The sequence below is a fragment of the Wasmannia auropunctata genome, unplaced genomic scaffold (assembly GCF_000956235.1).
Source record: "Wasmannia auropunctata unplaced genomic scaffold, wasmannia.A_1.0 LD335996.1, whole genome shotgun sequence".
NCBI lineage: Eukaryota > Metazoa > Arthropoda > Insecta > Hymenoptera > Formicidae > Wasmannia > Wasmannia auropunctata.
This window is the reverse complement of record NW_012026894.1, coordinates 3,071,621-3,094,635: the sequence shown is the minus strand read 5'-3', so window position 1 is coordinate 3,094,635 and position 23,015 is coordinate 3,071,621. Positions and strand designations below refer to the sequence as shown.

General features: G+C 40.0%; 2 protein-coding genes across 10 annotated transcripts; one reads left to right on the top strand and one right to left on the bottom strand.

The window, feature by feature from the left end:
* Positions 1–32: 32 nt before the first annotated feature.
* On the bottom strand, positions 33–20,799 carry LOC105453713 (dipeptidase 1-like). 9 transcript variants are annotated; one of them, XM_011695881.1, is made up of 10 exons: positions 5,606–5,729; positions 4,885–4,943; positions 3,166–3,322; positions 2,510–2,672; positions 1,905–2,188; positions 1,522–1,579; positions 919–1,095; positions 746–836; positions 313–388; positions 33–215 (listed from the first exon to the last, which is right to left on the bottom strand). In XM_011695881.1, the coding sequence occupies exons 1-10, from the start codon at positions 5,674–5,676 to the stop codon at positions 35–37; spliced, it is 1,317 nt and encodes a 438-aa protein (XP_011694183.1). In that variant the 5' UTR covers positions 5,677–5,729; the 3' UTR covers positions 33–34. The 9 variants fall into 9 exon arrangements, with proteins under 9 accessions (XP_011694183.1, XP_011694185.1, XP_011694188.1 ...); XM_011695883.1 differs by having other exon boundaries at positions 4,885–4,934; XM_011695886.1 differs by having other exon boundaries at positions 4,885–4,914; positions 5,606–5,658.
* On the top strand, positions 7,458–22,783 carry LOC105453748. Its single transcript, XM_011695930.1, has 6 exons — positions 7,458–7,639; positions 8,803–9,246; positions 11,364–11,752; positions 17,708–17,797; positions 21,826–21,894; positions 22,074–22,783. Exons 1-6 carry the CDS (start codon positions 7,462–7,464, stop codon positions 22,359–22,361), a joined length of 1,458 nt encoding a protein of 485 aa, XP_011694232.1. The 5' UTR covers positions 7,458–7,461; the 3' UTR covers positions 22,362–22,783.
* The last annotated feature ends 232 nt before the right edge of the window (positions 22,784–23,015 follow it).

The following is a 23,015-nucleotide window of genomic DNA, read 5'->3' as shown; positions in this document are numbered from 1 at the left end:
TAAAGAGAAAATATAAAATGTTCATCATCTCCGATTATATGTTTTTATAATTTTTTGCACCCACCGCTTCCACAGTTTGGAAAACTCGAATAAGATTCTTTCCAGCCAATTTTTCCAAATCCTCCTTGGTCCACCTTGGCTCTCCCGCACGACTTTCATACAAACGATCGAACAAATCGGGATACTTGGAGACATCTTCCAATCCCACTGGCATTCTGATTAATTTCATCAAATATATTTAGCCCTTTATTCGTTGACTCATCGTGTAATAATTAGGAATAAGTACGTTACAGAATCGATGTAACTACTTACGAGCTTACACCGTCGTAATCTCCGCCGATACCAACGTGGTCCGGTCCGATAAGATTTCGTATATGATTTATATGTTCTAAAAATGTATCAATATACAATTAATCAAAGCGATGCTGATATCGAATAAAAGATTAATAACGTATTAATCACGTGTCCTAGAATTGATTGATAATAAAAATTTAAGGATCGCAATGGATCTAAAAATACTATCTATATATCATTTCATAAATAAGGTTACGTTTTCGTCATCATATATATCATATATATCTTTAACTTTTAAAAATTGTCATGCAAGAAATTTACAAGATAAATTTTTATCTTTTTAATTTTGAGAGTGAATCCCAGACAGCACGCTCAAAATCAAGGTATAGAATTCCGATTTTGGACACGTTACTGTCTGGGATATGTTATGTTGCGTGATTGAAAACAGTACTTATGACATCCTCCATCGTTGCGTTCCTTGAAGAATTGCAGTTCACAAAGTCGCTGTAGAAGTTTACCATAACGACACCGTTGTTCTTTTTCTAAAAGAAAGAACGTGCTCGTGTAATTTATGCAGTTCTACTGGGGAAAATTTTTGCGAAACTGAATGTCGAGGGCACTCACGACTAAGTGCAGGACATCATCGGGAACGTTTCTGTAGTGGTTGCATATGCTGAAAGCGGACGAATGCGAGAATATGACGGGAGCCCTTGTTATTGCGAGCACTTCCCGCATGACGTTGTGAGAGACGTGAGACAGATCGACCATCATTCCAATTCGGTTCATTTCGTAAACCATCGCCTGTAATTCATAAAGCACCAATATTTACAGCCGTTGAAATTTTCAATAATTGGGCCATTTCGTTTGATGCGACGCGCGGTTAATAAGCGATTAATAAGCGATAAAAGTTGTATGGATTTCGAAAGCTATAGTTGTATAACGTAAGAAGCACAATAAAATATTTATTTTTATTTAATCAATCAATGACGTTTTTGGCTGATCGAACTTAAATGTATCTTATCGATCTCGGTGATGTGTCTATGTCGCCCGATTATATCACGAGCGCCATTTGGTATCAATAAGTCCAATCAATTTTGCCATCTCATCATAATTATCAAGATACACTCATAATAATTCCGGATTTTCATATGAGGATACAAAGTGAAAGTCAGAGCGTGACATCAAATTTAAAAATAGCAACGATAATTTCAAAAATTCTCGCCATACCTGCCCGAATTCCGTCAAATTGTATACATATCCATCATCCACGGTTGACGCATCGGCCCTGTCAAAATAAAGATAAAACTCATCATAGGTTTAAAATTAAATCTTATTTTTGATAATTAAGAGATAAATCTCTACATTTCCGAACATAAAACGCTTCTAGCGCTTGCATGTAAATTATCAAAAATATCGTTATCAGTTATCGAAGGAAAGATAAGAATTTGTCAAGTTCGCGTGTGGGATCATGATCACGTGATCATTTTCGCATCACGCAATTTGCATCTCCAGGGATGCCTGAATAGCATAGGGTATTAATAGGATACCTAATGTAATAAGCAAGAGAATTCTGCGTGCGCTATTATACACGCCTCACCCGTGCAACGTACCACGGTGTGTTGCAGGTGTGAGTCAGGGTAACGTAACGAACCCCGAGGTCATAGTAGAGCCTCAGAACCGCCAGGCTCGAGTCGAGGGAGTGACCACCTTCGACACCTATCATGGACGCTATTTTGCCGCTCCTCCATGTCGGCTCAATATCCCCCGCGGCGGTGACGAATTTCAGATTATTCGGATATCGCCGAATGAATCTCCGGATCACGTCGATCTGCCGCAATGTCAGCTGTAGGGAATCCTTGTATTGCGACGAGCAATCCACGTACGCCACCCAGAACTGAAAAATCGCGTGATTCGTTATTTTTGCACGAACGGCAGATAGGATTATCTCCTCGGTAGGAAGCCCCGCGATAGGGGGCTTAATTCTTCGCGGAGAGGTTGAGATAATGATCTTCTCTTGCGGGCACGCAGCGAAAAATGAAGTGGCGAACAAAGGCGGAGAGGAAAAGAAGATGGTGAAAGGGGAACTTCTCGGATTCAAGGGAAACGCTCGAGATAAAATGACTAATCTATTAATTGTGGAGCAAACAGGTTGCGCGGCTCTTAGATAATTAATCTTGGTGAGTATGGACCTCTCATGCGAGATCTCGTGACTCACCTGTCCACCCACTTTTCCCTTAGTCAGACGTGGCAGATCGGTGTAACACGACGAACAGGCGGTTTTTCCCCAGATGCCATCGTTGCTTAAATCACTTTCGAAACGGAAGGCCGATAAGTGATTATTCAACTTCCCATAGAGATTGTACGGTAAATCGTTGTGGCTGTAAATACAATAATCACAGATAAATTTAGCTGATCGAGAGAAAAGGGGAGAGGAGAAGCATAATAAGGTGCAGATGCGATAAGAGCCTGTTGAGAGCGTATGTTGCACATGATAATATTAATTTGTTCGTTCGATTTGTATTTTATACAAAATTATAAGAAGTAATTGTTTTTAGACGCTAATGTGTAATATTTACGTCAACGTTAAGTCAATTTGTGAAAACATTTGTACAAACGTACAAAGAAGACGGAATACGTAAAATATTAATGCGTAGGTGAATGAGTTTTTTTGATCGTCAGCCAATTAAAGAGTCAATCAATAACATTTAATTCAGTCATTGATCCTCGATTGACGTAACTCTTTAGAATTTGGGAATTACCCAAAATTATCGGTCAACATCGCTGTGTTAAATGATATCGATCGAAATTAAGATATCGAAGTCATTTGTTTTCTTATCGACACGCCTCTTCGATTGTACACGATTAAATTACCCATCGATAAGAGGCGCCGAGTCAAGAGCATCTCGCCCTTTAAAGGTGTTCACGCTCAGACCCACGGATAATCCGATCACAAGCAGAAGAACCGACAGGCAAACGGCGACGTTAATGTACACCATTTTTCCCGTGCAATATTTATAATAAATGTTGCCTGAAAAAGGGACGAAAAAAATTAGAATCTTGGTCTAATTCCTAATTACTAATAGTAACAAAAGAAACTGATTGTGAGTAACATTAATCGAGCCTAAGCATGTAACGTAATTAAACTATAGCTTTTTCTCAAAACGTTTTGGAATGTAGCCTAAATATCGTCGCGATGATGGAAAAGTGTCACAAGTCAAAAATTAGCATTTTTGAAAGAAAATCGATCCTAAAAACTTCAAAATCAATTTTTGCTTTCATTATCTCAAAAATGCTAATTTTTGACTTGTACTATTTTCCAATCGACGCGACGTTATGTAGTTGATTGATATAAAATTGTAAATAAAATAGAAATAACAATATTGATTTTAATCGGGTAAAATATTTAGTAGAGAGTACGATGATTAAGTAAGATGAAAAATGAATATTTGCTGAAACCAAAATGCGTCAGGTGTCTCATTACCATAACAAAACATTTTTCGCCATCTGTATTTATCGATCGCTCTGAAATACAGAGGAAATGGAATCTTTCCAAAGCTGCGCACATACACAATTCAACGGAGCGTTTATCTTTTGTCGTAATTCTTCGTGGTGTATTCATTCGACAGATGAATGATAAACACTGTTGACTCGTTTAAAGCAGTTATGTCGGATAAGTGTTAGTTATTGACGGCTATTGATAATACATGAGAAAGCACCATGGTTCAGTCATTGTTTAGAATATGCTCTTGTAATATAACGCTTGACAATTGAATATAAATGAATATATATGAATATATATAAATATAAAAGCATAAATCGGTAAAACATAATTTAATTTGTGATACGTAACAATTTAAATAACGCCAAGAACTTTTGGACTGTCATGTTTATATTTTCTTGAGCTGCTATGTATAAGATAGTTTCGAATCAGTCATATAAGGAAATATATAAAGATATAAGGTCGAAAAATTAGTAATAAACTGTTAACGATGTTACATTGGGCAAAGAATTTTTTATTATAATATTATTACATAAAATTCTTATATATATTAATTAATTTTTTTTGTTAAATTAGAAATGTAATAAAATTTCTAAGAAATAGGCAGAATGTAACCAAAGAATCGAGAATTATTATACGTCGATAAATAGCATCGGAAATATATATGAAAGAAAAACAGGCATTTGTAGACATTGTAAATACTACTTCTAATGCAATATTTGATGATTACTTGAAATCTTGATCGAGCACTCGTGCCGTGATCCTCGATAAGCCTGATAGGCGGGGAAAAATTGCGGCAGATAACTCAGCAAAATGACAGTGATACTTATCTATCGCAATACAGCTTGTTATAATTGTTAAAATATCTTATCATCGCTATTTCGTTTTTTTCCCAATTCAAAGAAGATAAATCTTTGAAGAATTAAAATGCCAAAAATTTAATTTTGTTCAATAACATAGTATTATCATAAAAAATACACAGCCCGAAAGAAGAAACTTGATTGACATTCATTATTATGCGCGCATCGTGATTCTATGAATTTGAGCATGTCCTATAGCAAGTATGCTTACAATGTAAGAAAAAAAATTACCAGTATGTCCGATGTTATCACGTTGTCCAACTGGAGAGATAAATCGAAGCCTGCTAAGACTTTATATATATGTATATATACATTTACACGTATTTTGGTACTCATTGCGAGTAGATTATCAATTGTAATTAAGCATATCAAAACAAACATATCATAATTAAATATTTATTTAAATTGTATTTATTTAAAAGGTATCGTAATGAAGTCTATTTGTTTCGCTTGTGTGAAAAGTTAATCGCGCGTTAATTGGAATTAATTGAATTTTGGATACATCGACTCGACAATAAGAACCAAGATAAGAAAATTTACAAATATGAAACGTCAGTTTATTGCACAAAAAAATTTCCATTGCGCGTTTTCACACTTTTTCATTTCAACGTGAGGGACGAGCAAAACCGCAAAATGAATACATTTACATTTAATTACATTACTTAACAAATCGAATTTAAAGTCCCCGCGAAGTTGAGTATTTCTCTTTTTAATGTCACAGATTTGTATACATATGCGATGATTTTATTACACTTAATCATTTTATTAATTTATTACTCATCAAGATAAATAAGATGGGTCACAATAACGCAGTAAAATTTTGTAATGACAAAAATCCAATTCCCGGTATCTTTTAACGTTATTACGCGCGTCCCAAATTGTTATATCTGTTAAAATATTTTTATCGGACACTATGGAGCAATGCGATAAGTACTAGATTTACTAGATTCACCCATGCCGAACGTAGCGAAGAATTCCCCCGGCGGTGATGAGATCAAGCTGTGTACTGTTGCGAGACGACATCGCCTTGAAACGCACTTAACGTGTGTTTCTACTGTACATACACATATCTACGTGACGGAACGACAGTAATACATTAGCTTATAATAGGTACCTGCTACGTTTGATGTCTCGCTCTAAGAGCGATAAAGCTCAGTTGCGTCTAACATTCGGGACACTCCTGCAGCAACACGACGAAAATTATCTCTCTCTGTTTTTGTCTTTTGTCTTTGTTTGTCTCACTGTAAATTCCTTAATGCACGCTATTACATCTGATAACTGAACTGATAATGAACTGAAATTAACGTTGAAATTTTTTAATTACATAATAGACGCGTACACGCGAAATGTGTGCGTTCATGTTTGATTTAACTGACTGCAGACGGTCGTGACCGGATGGTGTCTGATGCAATCGTCAGCTGGACGTATATATTTTATCAGTTATTTCAGATAAAATGTCAATCACTTCCTATTTTATGTGTTGGCATTGATTAATTTTTTTAAGGTCAAAAGTGACGTATATTTTTTATAGACATGTCATAATTGGTGTAAGATACGGTTTTTTCTAGTTGCAGTATTGCAAATTGAATTCATCGAGATATTCGATTGAAATGTTATTGCTCCCTGTATTTTTCTGTAAGTTATCAGTTATCATGTTATTGCTCATAAACAAATAAATTAATTTTTATAGAAAAGCACACTATATAGCGTTAGATAAGCAAATATAGCATTATCTGCTGTTCTTATTCGGATGTATTAAAATACGCGAAATATCCTCAAGTAAGATATTTTTATAAATATCTTATATTGTGCATGTAAGTATAAAAAATTATAGTTTCTTAGTGTGGAAGTTTTGTACAATTTTTATTTTATATTAAGCTATTCAAAAAATGTATGGAAATCTATATTGTGTTTTTTTATTAAGTAAAAATTAAATAAAATGTACCATAACGTAAAAGAAGTGAATAAAATCGGTTAGCGACTAGTGCTAATATATCGACAACATTCTTCAAGTGAATATAGAACAATTAAGCTGTTTGCAAATAATGTAAACGACAGTATGATAACAAGTAATCAAAATACCTGCCTTATCGTCAAATGATAATTTGCTTCTGTATAAAACCTAGAGATGGCATCGAGTGCCTTGTTTAGGAGATGCTTCCATCTGACGAGCCGTAAGCTTAAATTTCTATTTGATTAACAAATCATAGCTAATTTCTATTCTTAGTACATCTTAATTATAAAAATTATTATATTATAAAATATATAAAGTAAAATTCTCGTTATCTTTAATAAATTATAGAAATAATATATCATAACAAATATATATCAGAATAACATACACCCAATTTCGTAGAAATATTTCATTAATAAACTTGAAAAGATGACAATAAATAGATAAAAATTTAAGATAAATTTTTATGTATAAAATACACATTAAATGTTTTAAATTCAACATATATGTTTTATGCTTACTTAATATGCAACATCAAAATAATTGGGTCAAATGAGTATTCCTCGAAATTTTCTCAAAGTGCAGTTTGCTTCGAGCTTAAAGCAAAATAAGATTAGAAAAGATTAGGATCTCCGGCAATTTAATACTCTACATAAAAGTTTCCTCGGAATTGACACACATTTTACATACAATTTACTGCATGCACTTTTTTGGAGTCAACTAATATAGATAGAAAAAAGCGCGAAGTTTGCCGCATGAAAAACGGAGATCCGTCAAGATTAAAATGTTGTTAATGCCTTACACGCTTTATGGCGTGTATATTAACTTCTGCGCCAGATGAAGATTTCGCAGTAATGTCAGAATATTCTTTGGATTCTTTAGAGAACGTTAAGGATGATTGCTTGGAGAAACGTATCTCTATCAATAGTGATAATAATAATAACCTGGGAACAGTCAAATCCGATGACAGATCCGTCAAGAATGCTTTATTTCAACTGAATTCTTTATTAACAGCATCACTCCAGATTAAAGGTAACGAAAATCGTTAAACTAAATTTAATTTTAGAGAATTTAATTCGGAAAAAAAGGATTTAATAATAATGCAATAAAACATCAAAAATATTTTCGACACAAAATTTCACCTTTTGGAGAAAACAATATTTTAAGAAGATTAATTCTATCTCAGGTGTCAAATTAAAGCCGCGAATTGAAAGGCAAAAGAATAGCTTATGATGTATAATATATGTCGAGATTCACAAATAATGTGAGATTTGTTTGAAGTTTTCATATCTCTTCAAGATTTTTCGAAAGTAATGCTCGGAAATTAAAATTCCGTATTATCGTGTTACATTGGAAACGGCTCTCGTTTCTCCTCGTTAACAGGAGATAATTGCGCGCGAGAGCACCCATACGCGGCGCGTAAACAATAAAAAGACAAAGATAGAAGCGGACGAGAGACGATCCGCGTAATGCGATTCGATTCGCTGTAATCCGGAAAGTCGCGGCTTTCGACGACGGATGGACAGATAACGCGCGCTAATTAATTAATGATCGTAGCGCGCACAGTGCCGTCGACGTAGTGGCGGCGGCGGTCGTCGGGAAGTCGATCGAAAGTTGGACGGCGCGGTCTGAGAGCTCGCGGAAGCGAAGGGGGCGATCGATCGCCTCGTTAACGACAGTACCAATTATATAATATAAAACGTAATATCTGTGGCCGATTCCCATCCCCGGTCGTTCGCGGTAATGTAAAACTCCGAGGGATAATTAAAGCGACGGACAAAGTTATAGGTGGGATAAAGTAGCGTGGGCGGTAACGTGAATGGCAAGAGGAAATCCGCTATTGATTCTAGCGGGAGAAATTCCCGGGAAAGGGGTGAGAGAATAAGAGAATTTTATTATGTTCCGGGCGAAAATATGTTGGAAACGTTAAACGGTAGAATGTTGAAATGAAGAGAGTCGTTAGGAGAAGAAGACACGTTATTGTCGCATAAGTTGATAGAATTTTAGTGCCATGCACGCGGACGTTAATAAATGAAAAAATTACACGGATACGAATTGCGTTAATTGCAAAGATGTTGAAAATAAGAAAAGCGTCTGTTTCGCAATAATGAGTTTATTTAGCGCTCTTCTGTAAATATGACTCTGGGGGCAAAAAGCGCATTCTAATCACGCACATTCTGCCGACAATCTTTTAGACAATACGACGGGGGCCAAGTGCACCGTACGTGAGGACAGGTGCACGAGCACAACCGGCGGCAGGAATTCGATAATTACGAACGGAGGAGGATTCGCCCGACGACAACAGGAATGCCGCGCGACTCGGGAAGAACCGTGGCTTTGCATAAGAAAGAGGGACGACGTCGGGGAACGGCATACGGGAGAAGGCGATGCGAGTCGTCGTCGTTGTCGCCGTACGTCAAGACCGACGACGATGGCAACGTCGACGACGACGACGACGACGACGACGACGACGACGACGGAGCGACGTCCCCCGGGGGTGCGAAATTCTTCGTCAAAATGTCTGCGCGACAGCGGGGGCGGTATGAGAGCCGACAAAAAACTCGGCAACGTTCTCGTACCATGGATCCGGGGACCGGCCAGGACCACCTCGTATTCGGAGCTTCACCGTCGTAGATTCAGTTAGTCTCTAACGAGATCAGACTCCCTCCTTCGTAACATACGCGGAACAATGCCGAAACGCGCGCTGTCATCCTCCCCGTCGCACCCGCCGCCGTCGGCGGGCTCCCGATAAAAAGGACGAGGCAAAGCGATGCAATCTTCCCTCCGAGAACGTTTACTTTCTTCCGTGATTAGAAGCCGAGTGCGTTCCGCGTCGCGAGAGAGATTGGGCGGAAAGGACAATGAGATTCCCAATCCGGCGGACGAATCTCGTCGGATAGCTTGACGTTGTCGTTCCGTTTCCTAAAATGGCGAGATTTTTAAATTGCGAGAGCGCGCGAGAGGCCAACGTATTATCTACATCTTCCGTTTTTGATCCGACATGAGAAAAGCATAGCGACAAATGTACCAATTTAAGAGTCGAATTTTCATGAATACAAAAGTTAAAATTATCATTTCAAATACAATGCAAAAAATGGTCTGTGTTTCCCCACTCTGAACTTTTAAATTAAAGTAAGCTTTTTAACTGAATTAATTTCCCGCTCAGAGGAACTATTGACATTGAATTATAAATGTGAATGTGCGAATTCTCTCTCGCTCTCTTTCTCTCATCTTTTGGAAAGAAAGTTTTTTTTTTACGCAATTCACGAGAGTCTCATGTAAATTTGTCAGAAATTTTTTTCTCTGTTGCGCGCATGAATCTCGACTATTCGCTAATATACTGTCATACACCGCGTCCGACCGACACGGTAGGGTCGCGAATACTAAATCATACATTTGAGTTTTATTCAAACACGTTATTGTAAGGCATGGAGTTTTATTTTGCGAGATGCTCAGCCGCGAAGGGAGACTTTACCGCGGCGCGATGCAGGCATAGCTGCCACAGTTTCTACATATTACGGCGCAGTAAAGTTGCACGATGAAAAAAGTTATATTTTTGCGAAAGGGGATTAAGCGCCCGCTCCCTGTAAAATATCTGAAACTTTCGCCGGAAATGCTTTAACCGCTTTATGTTTTTTTTTCTGCGATGCGCAGGTCTGTCTCTCCTAATTGTAAAGATAAACTAATTTCACACACAAAAAGTGTGACAAGAACCATAATTGTAAAAAAATATTATTTTGATATTTTATTATTTTGAATACCATTCATTACCTACTTACTTTCATTATTGATATCGGCACGAAACATTTTCGACGAGAGTCGTGCTGATAATTTTCGATACTTCTGGCGATAGTTTTCGCTTGCTTCGACAAATTTTTATATACGCGAGTGAACCATTTTCAAAAGTTGTTCCGCCTTACAAACATTTTTAAAGCAATTTTTTATTTTTGCCGTCAGCACAACTCGACGGAAATGTGTCGTGCTGATATAATAAAAATAAAAAATGTTTATAAGGCGGAACAACTTTTGAAAATGGTTCACTCGCGTAGAAATTTATCGGAACAAGCGAGAACTATCGAATCGCTAGAAGTATCGAAAATTTATACTTGAATACATTTCATCCTAAAAGATATATTTATTATCCCATTCTCATATTCAAAAAACTAGAATAAAATTAATTAATAATATTATTTTTTTCAAATAAAACAAAATAAATCAATCAAATATTTTTTATACAATAAATTTAAATAGTCATAAAATATTTTTTTAATCAAGATTGAAATTTTGCATCATATTTATAAATATTTTTTGCTCATTTGCCAATTCAATATATATATTTTTAAAGAAGTTTTCCAGACAATAGCTAAAAAATGCGATGGTATCTCGCTCCCTTGCTTCTAAAAATCCTGTCATCCTATAGAAGCGCGACGTGCGAACTTTTCAAGCGCCATTCTCTTCAACGAAGAACCGGCGCTGCCTCGAGAAGTCGACAGCGTCATTTTTCACGTCGCTATCCGCCTTTTTTCACGTCACTTTTCCTTTCCGCGCGGAATTCGTTCCCTTGACTTCGCCGATAGGGTGAAGTAGTCCACGGTTAAACTAATTAAGGCATCTCGGTGCGTGCGGTCGTTTCCGTGCGATGACAAGCGACAATTGTTCCCCCTGGTCACGGTCGCCAGGGCTAATTTAGCGTCGCCGACGGGAAGTTAGGGTCGCGCCACGCTCTTTCCTCTTTTTTTTTTGTTTTTGTTCTCAGACATCTCGAGGTACCCGCGTATCCAGTCCCCGGAGGGTTCCACCCTGTCGATTTGCGGCGACAGTCAGCTCGAGGAGCTCAGCCTGGACGAGGGTCGCTCGTCCCTTCCGGGCACCTCGAGGGACGACAGCAGCGAGCTTAGCTTCTATCGTCGCTTTGTCGAAGATCACGCCGCATGTGTGACGTGTACTAGACGATCCTGCGAGATATTACGTCGTGAAATAACTTCGAGCACCGTGTCACCGGGAGCGCAACGCGAGCGTAGCGTATCGGACGGCAAACTGAAGAAACCGACGTATCGTCCGTATACTATCGAAGAGTATAGGAGCCTATCGGTGCCGAGACCTGATCGATCTCTGGGTCCTGATAAAGATGAGATCCAGATAAAGGTGCGTTCTCACGACAAAGTGGTAGTAGTTTAACATTAGTTTCCTCTTTTTCATCTCACCTTCCGAGATTAGATATTAGTTGAACGATAGAAAAAGAAGATGCAGCGTGAAATAACAAATTAAGCATAACAAAGTAATTTAATAAAAAAAAACATAGTTTTAGCAATATATACAAAAATTAGCAATATATCGATAAAATGTTAATTTTTGCAATTGTATGAGACATAGAATAGGGAAAGTTTATAATATTTTTCTTGATGTATGTTTTGTTATATGTTTATAATTAGAATTTTGACGCCCTTGGTTTGTCGAGACATCAGATTTGTTGAAGCAAGATTCGTAGGTGCGGCACGCAATTCTCATTTCCGAAAACTTATCTGTTGCCCGCGCGTTCGATCAAAGTTTCCGGGACAAGAAAAGTTTCCTCGCTTCGATAATTCACGTTTTCTATATTGCGCTCTCTCTCTCTCTCTCTCTCTCTCGATAATGAGTATAAAAGTATTTTATATTACTGAGGAACGTCATTAAAACTTGGCGTGCCGAGTTCGCTTGTGCTTTTATCGCGGGAATTTATCTTCGCTCCCCCCCCCCCCCGTTTCTTTTATCCTTATCCTTTTATCTCGCTAGATGTTTATTGCTACGTCTTCCCCGTCCGGTGTCCTCGATGTGAGGTAATTACGTTACGGACTGGATCGCGCCGAGAGTACGTACGTTAATAAACAACGTTCTCTTGGTCCGACGAAGTTACACAGTTACGGCATAGGAACGTAACGCCGTGATTCGATTAATGCAGTAATTCGATTAATTCTTCAGCATCATCGATGCTCATCGCCGACCGATGCAGCTCGTTGCGAGTCGTCTCGATTGCAAAGCGCTTCGCAGTCGCACGCAAAGCAGCATATCAGCAAGCAGTTCCGACGATAAAATACCGAGTAAAGCACCCATTTCGTATACCGTTACGGCGAAAGAAAATTCGGTATCGGATAGGACGAAATAATACGGAAATATGGACATAGAGAATTTTTTGGCACGAAGTAGAGAAGGCTCGATTCGCAAAATTGGAACTTTTACCGCGCGATTTTATTTCACGTTCGGACTGGCCTGGCCGATAAGTTGCCACAGTCGGGAAAGGGCTTCTCTTGCCGGAAAAGCGAAGCGAAGAAACTCCGAGTCGTACCGCGAGTACCCGACGATGCAGTTAACCCTTTCGCATTGGGAATACCCGGCACTCCTCCTCCGTAAAGGAGTTGCGTCGACGATGCGCACGGCTTCGCGTAGCTTCAATCTAATAAGCACGCAGCTCTCGTTTCCGGGATCGAGCGCGCCATTTCCGCCCCGCGTCTGCTTCCCTATTTTCTCTCGGCGCGGATACACAATATCAAATTAAGGGCTGCGTACGACAAATTGCAGCCCCGACAATCGCGCGTGACGATGAGCGCGCGTCACGACGACGACGAGTCCTCCTCCTCCTGTCTGCCTGGAGGAGGACGCGCGCGCGCGAACGCGCAAGAAGCGCGCGTCGCAGTTTGTCGCCGAAGCGAAAAATTCAATTCGCGAAGTACTTTAATCCGCTAATTGCGATAATCGCTTCTCCGGCGTGAAAGCCGGATAGTACGTTACACGCGGCGTGTCTCTCGGCACGCGGCAGCAGCGGGGAATTGTCTGGAGGTAAACTGTTGCAGCGAAATTTGAATTATTCCTCGGAAAACCCGTAAAATATTCCTCGCGCGAGTTTTCATGAATACCTCGGCCTCACGTGCATCCTTTCTCCCTATAAAACGTAATTTTTTTCATCAATTTTTGCCGGATGCACGAGATAGAAACATCAGGACCTGATGTTTCTAAAATACACGTAATTTGTGCCTTAGTACCTCAGTGCCTCCGTGCCCCTTTTCAGACTTCCTCTTCTACTCAAAGCTTTCCTACACGCTGCTGCTTTAATATATGCTTTTTATACGACCTGAGAGAGCCCGCTCTCTCTAAGCCGTCAATAACCGCAAGTATTACGTATCGCGCAACTGTATCCGGATATTAATATTTTGCAGAAGGGGATGTCTTTCTTCCGCGTTCCTCCGCAAGTCGGTAATGCAAATTTCGTAAATCAGATATGCAATAAATAAACGGGAGGGGAATGCTGCTTGTCAATGATATCTGCAGATTCGCAAAATGACATTCTAGCAGCTTCGTTCCTTGCAGCCGACGTCCTTCAGGTCGTGACGTCGCGGAATTCGAATCCTCGCACGAGTCTTCCTCGTTCGTTGTGGACCGCCGCGCGGCGGCAGGTGCACGACTCGGGAAAATAGCTGTCGCCCTCGTAGTCGGAGGGAACGCAGTAAATTCCCGCGGTCTTTGAGCGCTCCGGCCCGGCTCGACTTGCGACTTGCGAGGGAGGAGACGGGGAGCGGGCGTTCTGTAAATTTTTCAAGGTGTTTCCGGAGAGTGCGCGCGCGGCCAGCAAAACGCACGGAAAACGAGCTTATGGCGAAGATACTCTTCTTTATATACGCGCCGCGCCAGCAGCAGTCGTCGATCGATGTGTTTGTTCGCTTTGCGGAAAGAGGAAACGGAATTCCGAGTATGTGAACCGTCGCACACTACCCCTCTGTCGTGCCGTTTTCGCGGAAAACAATTTTAGCAGATTGGAAATTAAAATTTCACGCGGTACCGTCGCGGTAGCGCCCGGCCATCCGCCCTCCCCGAGACGTCAGAAACCCTTTCTCTTTAAGCGCGCGCCTCGGAATAAGGGGATGTGCTTCGTTACTGCGGGGGCTCTCCCCCAGCATCGCTTCGAAGCCACAGGCGGAGATGCCGAGTTTGCGGTAAAAAGTTTCGAGGTGCTTCGCCTCCCTTCCTCTCCCGTCCCCGTTGCGGACGAGAAAAGACGAAGATGTCACGCGTCATCTTCCTTCTTTAAGCGCCGCGAGCAACTGGAAAACGAGCTCGATAAAACTCGTTTGCCCATGCATATTTGCCGCATTTGATCACATAAATTATCTCGAGTTATGAAAATTCCTCTTTTTATGAAAATCCATATGTACGCAAATACTTCGTTTTAAATTAATTATAAGAAAGACACCTTTCTGAATTTTTCAAGGTGAGCTTGAATTTTGAAAACCTTGAGTTTTTTATCACGTGTGTTCTTGAAAATTTAAAATTATAAATGAATGTAATACGTTTAGGATATATTGGTGAAAAAGAACATTAACATATAAAAGAGGATCTGTCCATTAAAAAACACGAGATAGTTGATTAAATAAAAATATTTTGTTGAATGAAACTTGTTATTAATAAGTGATGTAGAAATCTAAGTAAATTAAAAATTTGTCATCGACAACAAATGATTTACAATTAGATAAGTTAAGATAAATATTAGATTGGCATCAGGTGGAAATAGTTAAGAAAGCTTAATTCCTCGTTCAACCTAAAGTAAGCTTTAATTCTACAGAATTTAAATTCGTACTTTAATTAGAAAGATTCTTATAAAACCAAGGATAGAGGGAGAGTTCAATTAAACCGTCGCTGATTAAAAATTGACTTTAAATTGATGAAAGAATCCTATCAAACGAAAGAACGGAGTGCGCTCTATGTAAGGTATCGCAAAAGGGCGGCGTCACGCCAATACGTTGTCCGCAATTAGACGCTGTAGAGAATCGCGACACGTAAAGCCGTAAAAAGCTTCAATTGCGCAATCGAACTTCGCCGATACAACGTCCAAGTACAGGCGAACAGGAATTTCCGCTCTAACGGCGAACGCCGTGAAGAAAGAGAAAGAGAGAAAGGGGGAGAGAAAGAGAAAGAGAGCAAGAGAGAGAGAGAGAGAGAGAGAGAGAGAGAGAGAGAGAAGAAAACCAGGCGGGACTTTTATCCAGGTGTTTCTTATAAGCGCGAGCGCTCGTTGTACACTCGCAGGCTATTATCCGGGATTACCGGGCCCGCCCGGGTACGAGAGCAGATAAGTACAGCAATATACGGGAGCAAATTTGTTCCCGACGAAGCCGCCACCGGCATCGCCGTCGCCATCGCCGTCGAGGGGTAGTTTAAATGAAACGCCGGCGAGGTAAAGCCGGACGAGGTGTCCGCGGATGACAGCGGCGGCTAAGGCGTGAGGCCGGCATGTCCATAATTATAGCGACTCCCCGAAAGCTTTGCGTTAATATCGCACCCAGTAATTGCGCGCGGCATTAATTGGCCTCCCGGCGTTAACGTCGAGGTGTCACCGTTGAATATCCAATTGAGGAATATCACCGAATGTTAAAACGGGTTCGTATAAACGGCCATTAATTATAGTAAGCAATTATTTTAATTAGCAATTATACAGCAGATTATATTGTTATTGTTATTGTAAAATTGTATCTATGTAAAATTTAATTTTACCGCTGCGACATATTTAATATAACAGCTATGCTGTTATAATAATATTATTGTCTATGCTAGTAAATAGCATGTAATATTATTTTACTCAACGTTATATTATTGTGATGTATTTATGGTATTTTACGAGTAGACGGTAATAAAAGTGTAGATTCAGCGATCAATCATTCAGTGGTCACTTATCGGTACTCTAAATACCAGAGATGCGACGTGCTCGGTGCATCGCTCGTATTTCATAAAATACGAAAAGTTGTTCGTTCGACTTATCTATTTTTTAAGGGTGGTGCCGTTCGATCCATCGTGACTGATCCGCTCCCTCTGCCAGATGCAATTTCTTCTTGCCTCCCCTTTCCCTTCTGTCCGTCTCTCTTTCGATCGTCACGTTTATCTCTTCTCTCGTTCGCCACTCGGTCCATCCCGCACACTCTCTCTGTATTTCTTTCGGCTGTCCCATCCCGAACCTGCTTGCCGGTTTCTCCGTCATCGACCCCGTTCGACGGCATTTGCATAATCTACTTTGTATCGGATTCGAGTGGGTCGAGTTGGCAGCCCGCGATTTTCGGTACGACCTCGATCGATCGATCTCATTGCGTCTGCAAAGACCGAGTTCCAGCGCGACAGTTTGCAACCAAGATGAGAAACATTTAACTACATCCAGCATCAAATATAGCTCTTTAAATTAAAAATATTTTTCGCTAACATATTTAGTTAATATTGTTTTTGTGTTCACGTGTCACTCAATTTAAAAAATCGCAATTACAAAAATCGTATTTGCGATTTTTGAGATCTTTATAACTTCTGACGTTTAGAAATACTTCCAATAAAAATATTATTTCGGTACTCCAAATGTAAATCTCTGTCTCTGGCAAATCTTTCCAAGCTAGTGCTAAATTGATTAAGTTAATGTTTGATGCTTGTGCATCTAAATTCTAAATATACAAAGAGAAATACTTAATAATTAAAATTTATTTAATATTAAATAAGAGTAAAACTTAAATACTCAATTTGTTAAGTTCATTACTTTTAATTTTAGTGTATTCATATTTCATAATAGCATCCGTCTGATTATCCATATCTTAAGTTTGGTATTACTTGTTAGTAATTTATTTATTAAAATGCATTACGAGTAATGGGAATGTACTGCTTGTGTCGCATAAATGCATGGATGATATATACATACGTATATATCAGTATTACACTCAACTTGGTTGTATGCCGAAAGATATTACCCGTACGTTGTGTTTACTCGCACTTTTGTCGGCGTATGCCTCTTCATGGCAAACAGTAATCTACAACCACATCTGTCCGCAAATTTGCGGGCGCCGGTATACGCGCGCGTGCATACAAGTGCAGACGTATGCGCGCGCGAGTCGAAGGGGCTACCCCCTTGTCGCTAAACTCTCGCAAAAAGTAAATAAAGCCTTTAGTCAGACGTATAGCACCGGCGTGTTTAGCTTGAAAGTTTCACCAGACCAGGCTGGTGATGTTAGTAATAGTAGCTGTAGCGGCTGTACCTACTACTAGTATAGTAGTAGTAGTAGTAGTAGTAGCAGCAGTAGCTTCAGGGGTTGTTTGTTGTTGCAGAGAGAATGGCTGATGCGCCGGAGATCGTACGGGGACTCGGTTAGCGCGCGCAATCGCGAGCAGATACTGCAGCGTACGAGAAGATTCAAGGTACGACGATATGATCCGCGCGTTTGGATGGATTACCGATCGCGGTTTATCGTAGGCATGAGAGGGTAAATCGATAGCTTCGATGTCGTTGCTTCGCCAAACTACACACATCGTTATCTGTCTTACGTTTATACGCGGCTGATCGCGCATTATGTCGCAAAGACGATAGCACAACTATAAGATTTTTATTTAATTGCTTTGAATTCCTGCTTTATGTCTTTTCATTTTCGTACTCTGTCACATAAATTACACGTGATAAACTTGAAAAAGAAAGTACAAGTACTTTGGCAACGCGTATATTAAAGTTAATTTTAAGAGAACGTTATTTTCTATATCCTTCGTGGAGGGGAGGATTTAAAACGTTAAGATATATATTTGTACTATTTGTTGATTTTTTTATTTAATAGAATGATCCGATGAGTTCTAAAGAGGATAATCTCGAAAACGATGATATCGGAAATAGCGTAGCGGACTTTACATAGCTAAGCACCCGTTCACTCGACTTTCACGCGCAAAGTGTCGGACAGATCTTCGATTGCGGTCGCGCGACACACGCCCCGTTAGCGAAGGGTATCTTATCCCACGTCCGATCCGTGGAATACCCGCCTGAGGAATCTGGGCTGCATTATCGGAAACGAAATTCCAGGAAAGTTTTTATCCGTCGTCCAAGCACGCATTGCGCATATCTGAGAATCCGTAATTGCATTTCCGCGGCGCCGTGCCGTGTCGCCTCTTTTCGCGAGTCGCGGCGCGGCGAATCGCTAATCACGATCGAGTTGCGTCTGCAGGCGCTGCAGTTCGGCGGAGTATAATGCCGTAAAAAAATAATGGGCGAGACGGGAGCCGCGGCTCGTGCTTGATAAATTAGCATCGATGGCATTCGGTCCCGTTACGGTCGATATTTAATTGCCAATTAGAGGACGCAAAAGAGGCATTGCTGACGGGTGCTGGCTCGTTTTACCCGGCGCACTCGTGAAAGTCAAGCCTCGTAATGACCGGCCGCAAGATTTATAAACGAAATTAATTACGTACGTACCGCCTCCGCGTTAACAATGCCGGGATCGCATTTTTTCTCTCGGTCTCTTTCTCTCTCTCTCTCTCTCTCTCTCTCTCTCTCTCTCTCTCTCTCTCTCTCTCTCTCTCTCTCTCTCTCTTTCCCCTTTTATCTTCTATCTCATTGCTCGTCCTGTCTTTTCACGATGGCATATCTTGTTCCATCCGTCATTATCCATTCGCTTTCGCTGTCACATCAATTTCTCGTTTAATTTCGCGACACCGTTCTAACGGTTAAATATTAATAACTATTATTCTATTTATTCGCGAGGTCAGAGTTGGGTCACGATAGATAAATGACGTTCTAATTTATTTATCGACAGATCGAAAATAAGCATAAATTTTGCTTTTTATCGCTCGGCATGCTAATCAAGGATAATCGCATATTAAGCAGTCGCATATTAAATACGTATTTTGTTCGAAATTTTATAAAAATATAAAATGCCAAATTAGATTTCCAATGCTTTATAAAAGGTAGATATTGGTACTCGAAACTATTTGTATTTATAATATCTATAAAACTTTTTTTCTCTCCGTTTGCCAATCTCATTTATATTATAGCTCGATATTTTCAATTCATACAGCAACGGCGCCGGTGCGCGGCGATTCCAGTACTCTTATGTATGAAATTTATTATGCATCGAGAGGAAAGAGAACGGCGGAGGGCGGGGAGGGGAGGGGGTGGAAACGTTAGAAGACGCGTTGCGATTCGCAGGATGAAAGATATCGGGAACGCGCCGCGGAGAGTCTCTCGTCGGGACAAAATATTCATAACGGTAGAATGAAATTCTGCCGGGTCTCGGGGAATCCCTCCATTCACGCTCCACTCCCGGGATACAATTCCGAGAATAACTTAGTTTCGTATCGGCCGCGGCTAAGTCAATTGCACTTTGGCAACTTGTATTCAATTATTCCATTTCAACCGGGAATGCGCTCACGACCTGATCTCGCGAGATTACAAAGGTTCGAGCTTAACGATTATTCGCGCGGAACGCGCCGTGCCGCCGTTACCCGCTACGTCTGTTTCCACTTGGCCAACCCAATGCCGGAAGAATCCACTGTATGTACACTACGGCAGCGTGATATTACGTCGTCCATTAAGTTAAGGGTCGATTTATGTTTCAACTTGGCGAATTATAAGAGCAATGGAAATTTTACGTCGCGTTGATCCACGGATAGGCAGCGTTGCGTCACGTTATGCATCAAGGTATCTTTACGAGAGTTTTCACATATTATAAAAATAATGCCCAAATGTTTTACGCTACGTCGATTGCGTAGATAGGCCGACGTAAGTGCGTTTTACGCTACGAATCCGTACAGTTTCCTCATGCAAATATACCGAATCTTGATCAACGCTGCGGAAGCGATTCGCAATATTGTTTTAACATCTGGGAAGCGCCCTTAACGAACGTACGCCGCAACGTTTGTTCGCGAGAATGTTTCTCGCGCTCTAATGACTCTCGCCCGCTAAATTACAATATTTGACGAGACTGGCGAAAAATTTAATTTAATCCGATTTTGACTGCAAACACATTTCGAATTGTTTGAGATTATATTTTCAGTTTTGCGGCAAAAGCTCGACGATTTACATACGATTTACATAAAATGTAAACATCAACAAATTATTATACGGAATATAGTAAAAATCGTAGCATAACCGGCGAGGGTATTGGTGAAAAATAATTCAGCTTTGCAGCACATGTGAAATTCCTACATATAAAATTCTTCCGATAATTTTATCGTGGCTATCTGACATATTACATTACGATTTTCGCATTTTCAATGCACACTATACATGCACTATATGATATATATTTCATTATCTGTAATTATGTATTGCATTCTCTTACCATCTACGTTCCACCACGACGAGTTTCCACTATTCTGACGATTAGGTTCGCATACGAAATGTAAGACGGGATCGCTGTCGAGCTAACAGACGAGCAGTCCGTGTAGAAGTGGCCCGCGCCAAAGTACCGTTATCCGCACGTAAATTCAGTTATACGTACAAAGCTACTGCTGCGAACCGCAACGACCACGAGCGTAGGCAGAAATTGAGGGTATGGGAAGCGAACGCGGGAGGGAATAGGGCGGCTCTACATATACGCGAATAAACCTATGCTACGCCTCTCACAAGGAGAAGTAGCCTCGTGACTCGCATACTACTACGGCAGAAATTTCATTTGTAGTCTGTTTCCTGTACACGAGTACACGATATATACGATACGCATCTCTCATTTAGTCGACCGGTTGACATCGATCTTCGCGTGATACGAAGGAGGGCAGGAGGCAGCGATATTTAGCTATATTTAGGTCCAGTCTCATTCAACTTTAATCACAGTTCAATTTACACTTTTGCTGTTCTTTAATTTCGGAAAAAATAAACGACTTTGGTCGCAGATTAATTTATGCTTTGCCTTGTCAAAGTTTAATTTTGAAATAAATAAACTACCACTGGCGTTAATCACAGTTTCACTTGTACCTTGCCTTTTTAAAATTTTGGATTGGAAAGAAACAAATTACCATCTATTTTAAATAGTAACTCAATTTACGTTTTACCTTTTTTTCTGATTTTGGAAAAGAACGAGGTTGATAAACTTCAATGTATCTAACATCTAAATATTCTAAGTCTCCTATAATAAAAAAAAGATATTATAACTTAATTCAGATTATAAAAAGTATAGTAATTTTTTAAAAACATTTATGTTGTATTATTTATTTTATTTTCCTTTTTATTATTTGATGTCTGTATTCCTCGCGTGGCGCCGATTCGTGCTCTTTCTGAAGTAAAATATGTTTGATCTACGTCATTCCTGCTGGAAAAGACTCGCGAGGTTATCGACGACAGCGCGGAACAAAATGTAAAATCACGGACCGTGAATATCATTTGATTCTTCCGTCTTTTCTTCCTATTTATCCGATCAAAGCGATTCACCCACTCGTCCCGCGAGCACTTATCCCCTTTGTGTTCACAGTCGAGACGCGCCATCGCTCAAAAATGTTTCTTGCCCCCTTTGAAGGATTGGGACGCCGCCGCATCAAAGGTAAATTGAGCCCTTTTGCGACCTCGCTCTCTGATACTCCGGCTGACTTTCCGCCGGAGAATGTCGCGCAATTATTCGCGTATCTCCGTAATGGAGCGGAGAGGCCGTATAGGGGATCGCGAAAACAACAGCGATTCGTAGATCAACGCCGATGGGTAACATCGTCTCGTTTATCGCAGAACTGTGAAAGTTCGAGGATCCTCGAGACGAATAGCGTGACGCAGGAGAGTCTCTTGAAATGTTCTGTCATGTGCCCGAAGGAAAGAATCGCCGCGGACGAAATGTCGCCGCCGTTCCAAAAGAGTGAAACGCTCGAGAAAATGTCGAATTTCGGCTCGTCTCTCGTTTTACGTACGTCCCGCGAGGACCAGTATTTAGAGGCGATGCAACAGCGTCATTTGCAGGAAAAAGAATTGGCGGATCGTCTTATGCGTCAAGCATTAAATGATCGAGACTGCTTCGTATAAGAAAAAAAAAACAGGGCGGCGTAAATGTCTTTCCAAATATAATTTTTTAATGTTCACTTTCGTGACTGATACTATTCTATCTGACCATCTATTTTTATAATTATTTATCGATGTTTTGCTTTTCGTCACATTACCATGTGTTCGTTTGCTATATCTGCTTGTTTACGCCTACTTCACACCCAAGACCATATGCCGATTGATACGTAACTACGAAATATTTAACGCTTTACACAATAAAGTATTTTAAGGGTATTTCTCTTCCGTACATTCCTAGTTAATTTGAATATAGGTTCTTTAAACTATAGGTTATTTAAATTGGCATTGCAGATTAAATCTAACTCACTGTTGTTTCAAGAATAGAATTTACAATATTTTAAGCTAAATTTTTATGACAAAATTATAAAGAATAAAAATAAAGAAATTTGTCCACAAGAAGTTGCCCACAGATAGATTTTATAATTTGTTTTTACCTCAAGTAATTATGTCAAACAAATTACCTTTCGAGTATTATTCCTTTAATGCAATAGTCGCAGCTGGATAATCATCTGTTTAACGCTGCGTGGGATTTTGAGCACATCTCTCATCGCACATCGTATTTTCCAGCGATTTAAATGCAATTTGCCTGCTATCTCCCAATCGAAAGCGCGAAAGTAA

Bases quoted from the DNA above. Each gene is read 5' to 3' on its own strand.
- LOC105453748 (XM_011695930.1), top strand. From the start codon at position 7,462: ATGTCAGAATATTCTTTGGATTCTTTAGAGAACGTTAAGGATGATTGC. The intron at 11,753-17,707 runs GTGCGTTCTCAC...TTGTTGTTGCAG, and splicing joins AAGATGAGATCCAGATAAAG to AGAGAATGGCTGATGCGCCG. The intron at 17,798-21,825 runs GTACGACGATAT...TTGTGTTCACAG, and splicing joins AGCGTACGAGAAGATTCAAG to TCGAGACGCGCCATCGCTCA.
- LOC105453713 (XM_011695881.1), bottom strand. From the start codon at position 5,676: ATGTCGTCTCGCAACAGTACACAGCTTGATCTCATCACCGCCGGGGGA. The intron at 1,580-1,904 runs GTACGTTGCACG...TTATTTTGACAG, and splicing joins CACACCTGCAACACACCGTG to GGCCGATGCGTCAACCGTGG. The intron at 837-918 runs GTGAGTGCCCTC...TCTTTCTTTTAG, and splicing joins ATGATGTCCTGCACTTAGTC to AAAAAGAACAACGGTGTCGT.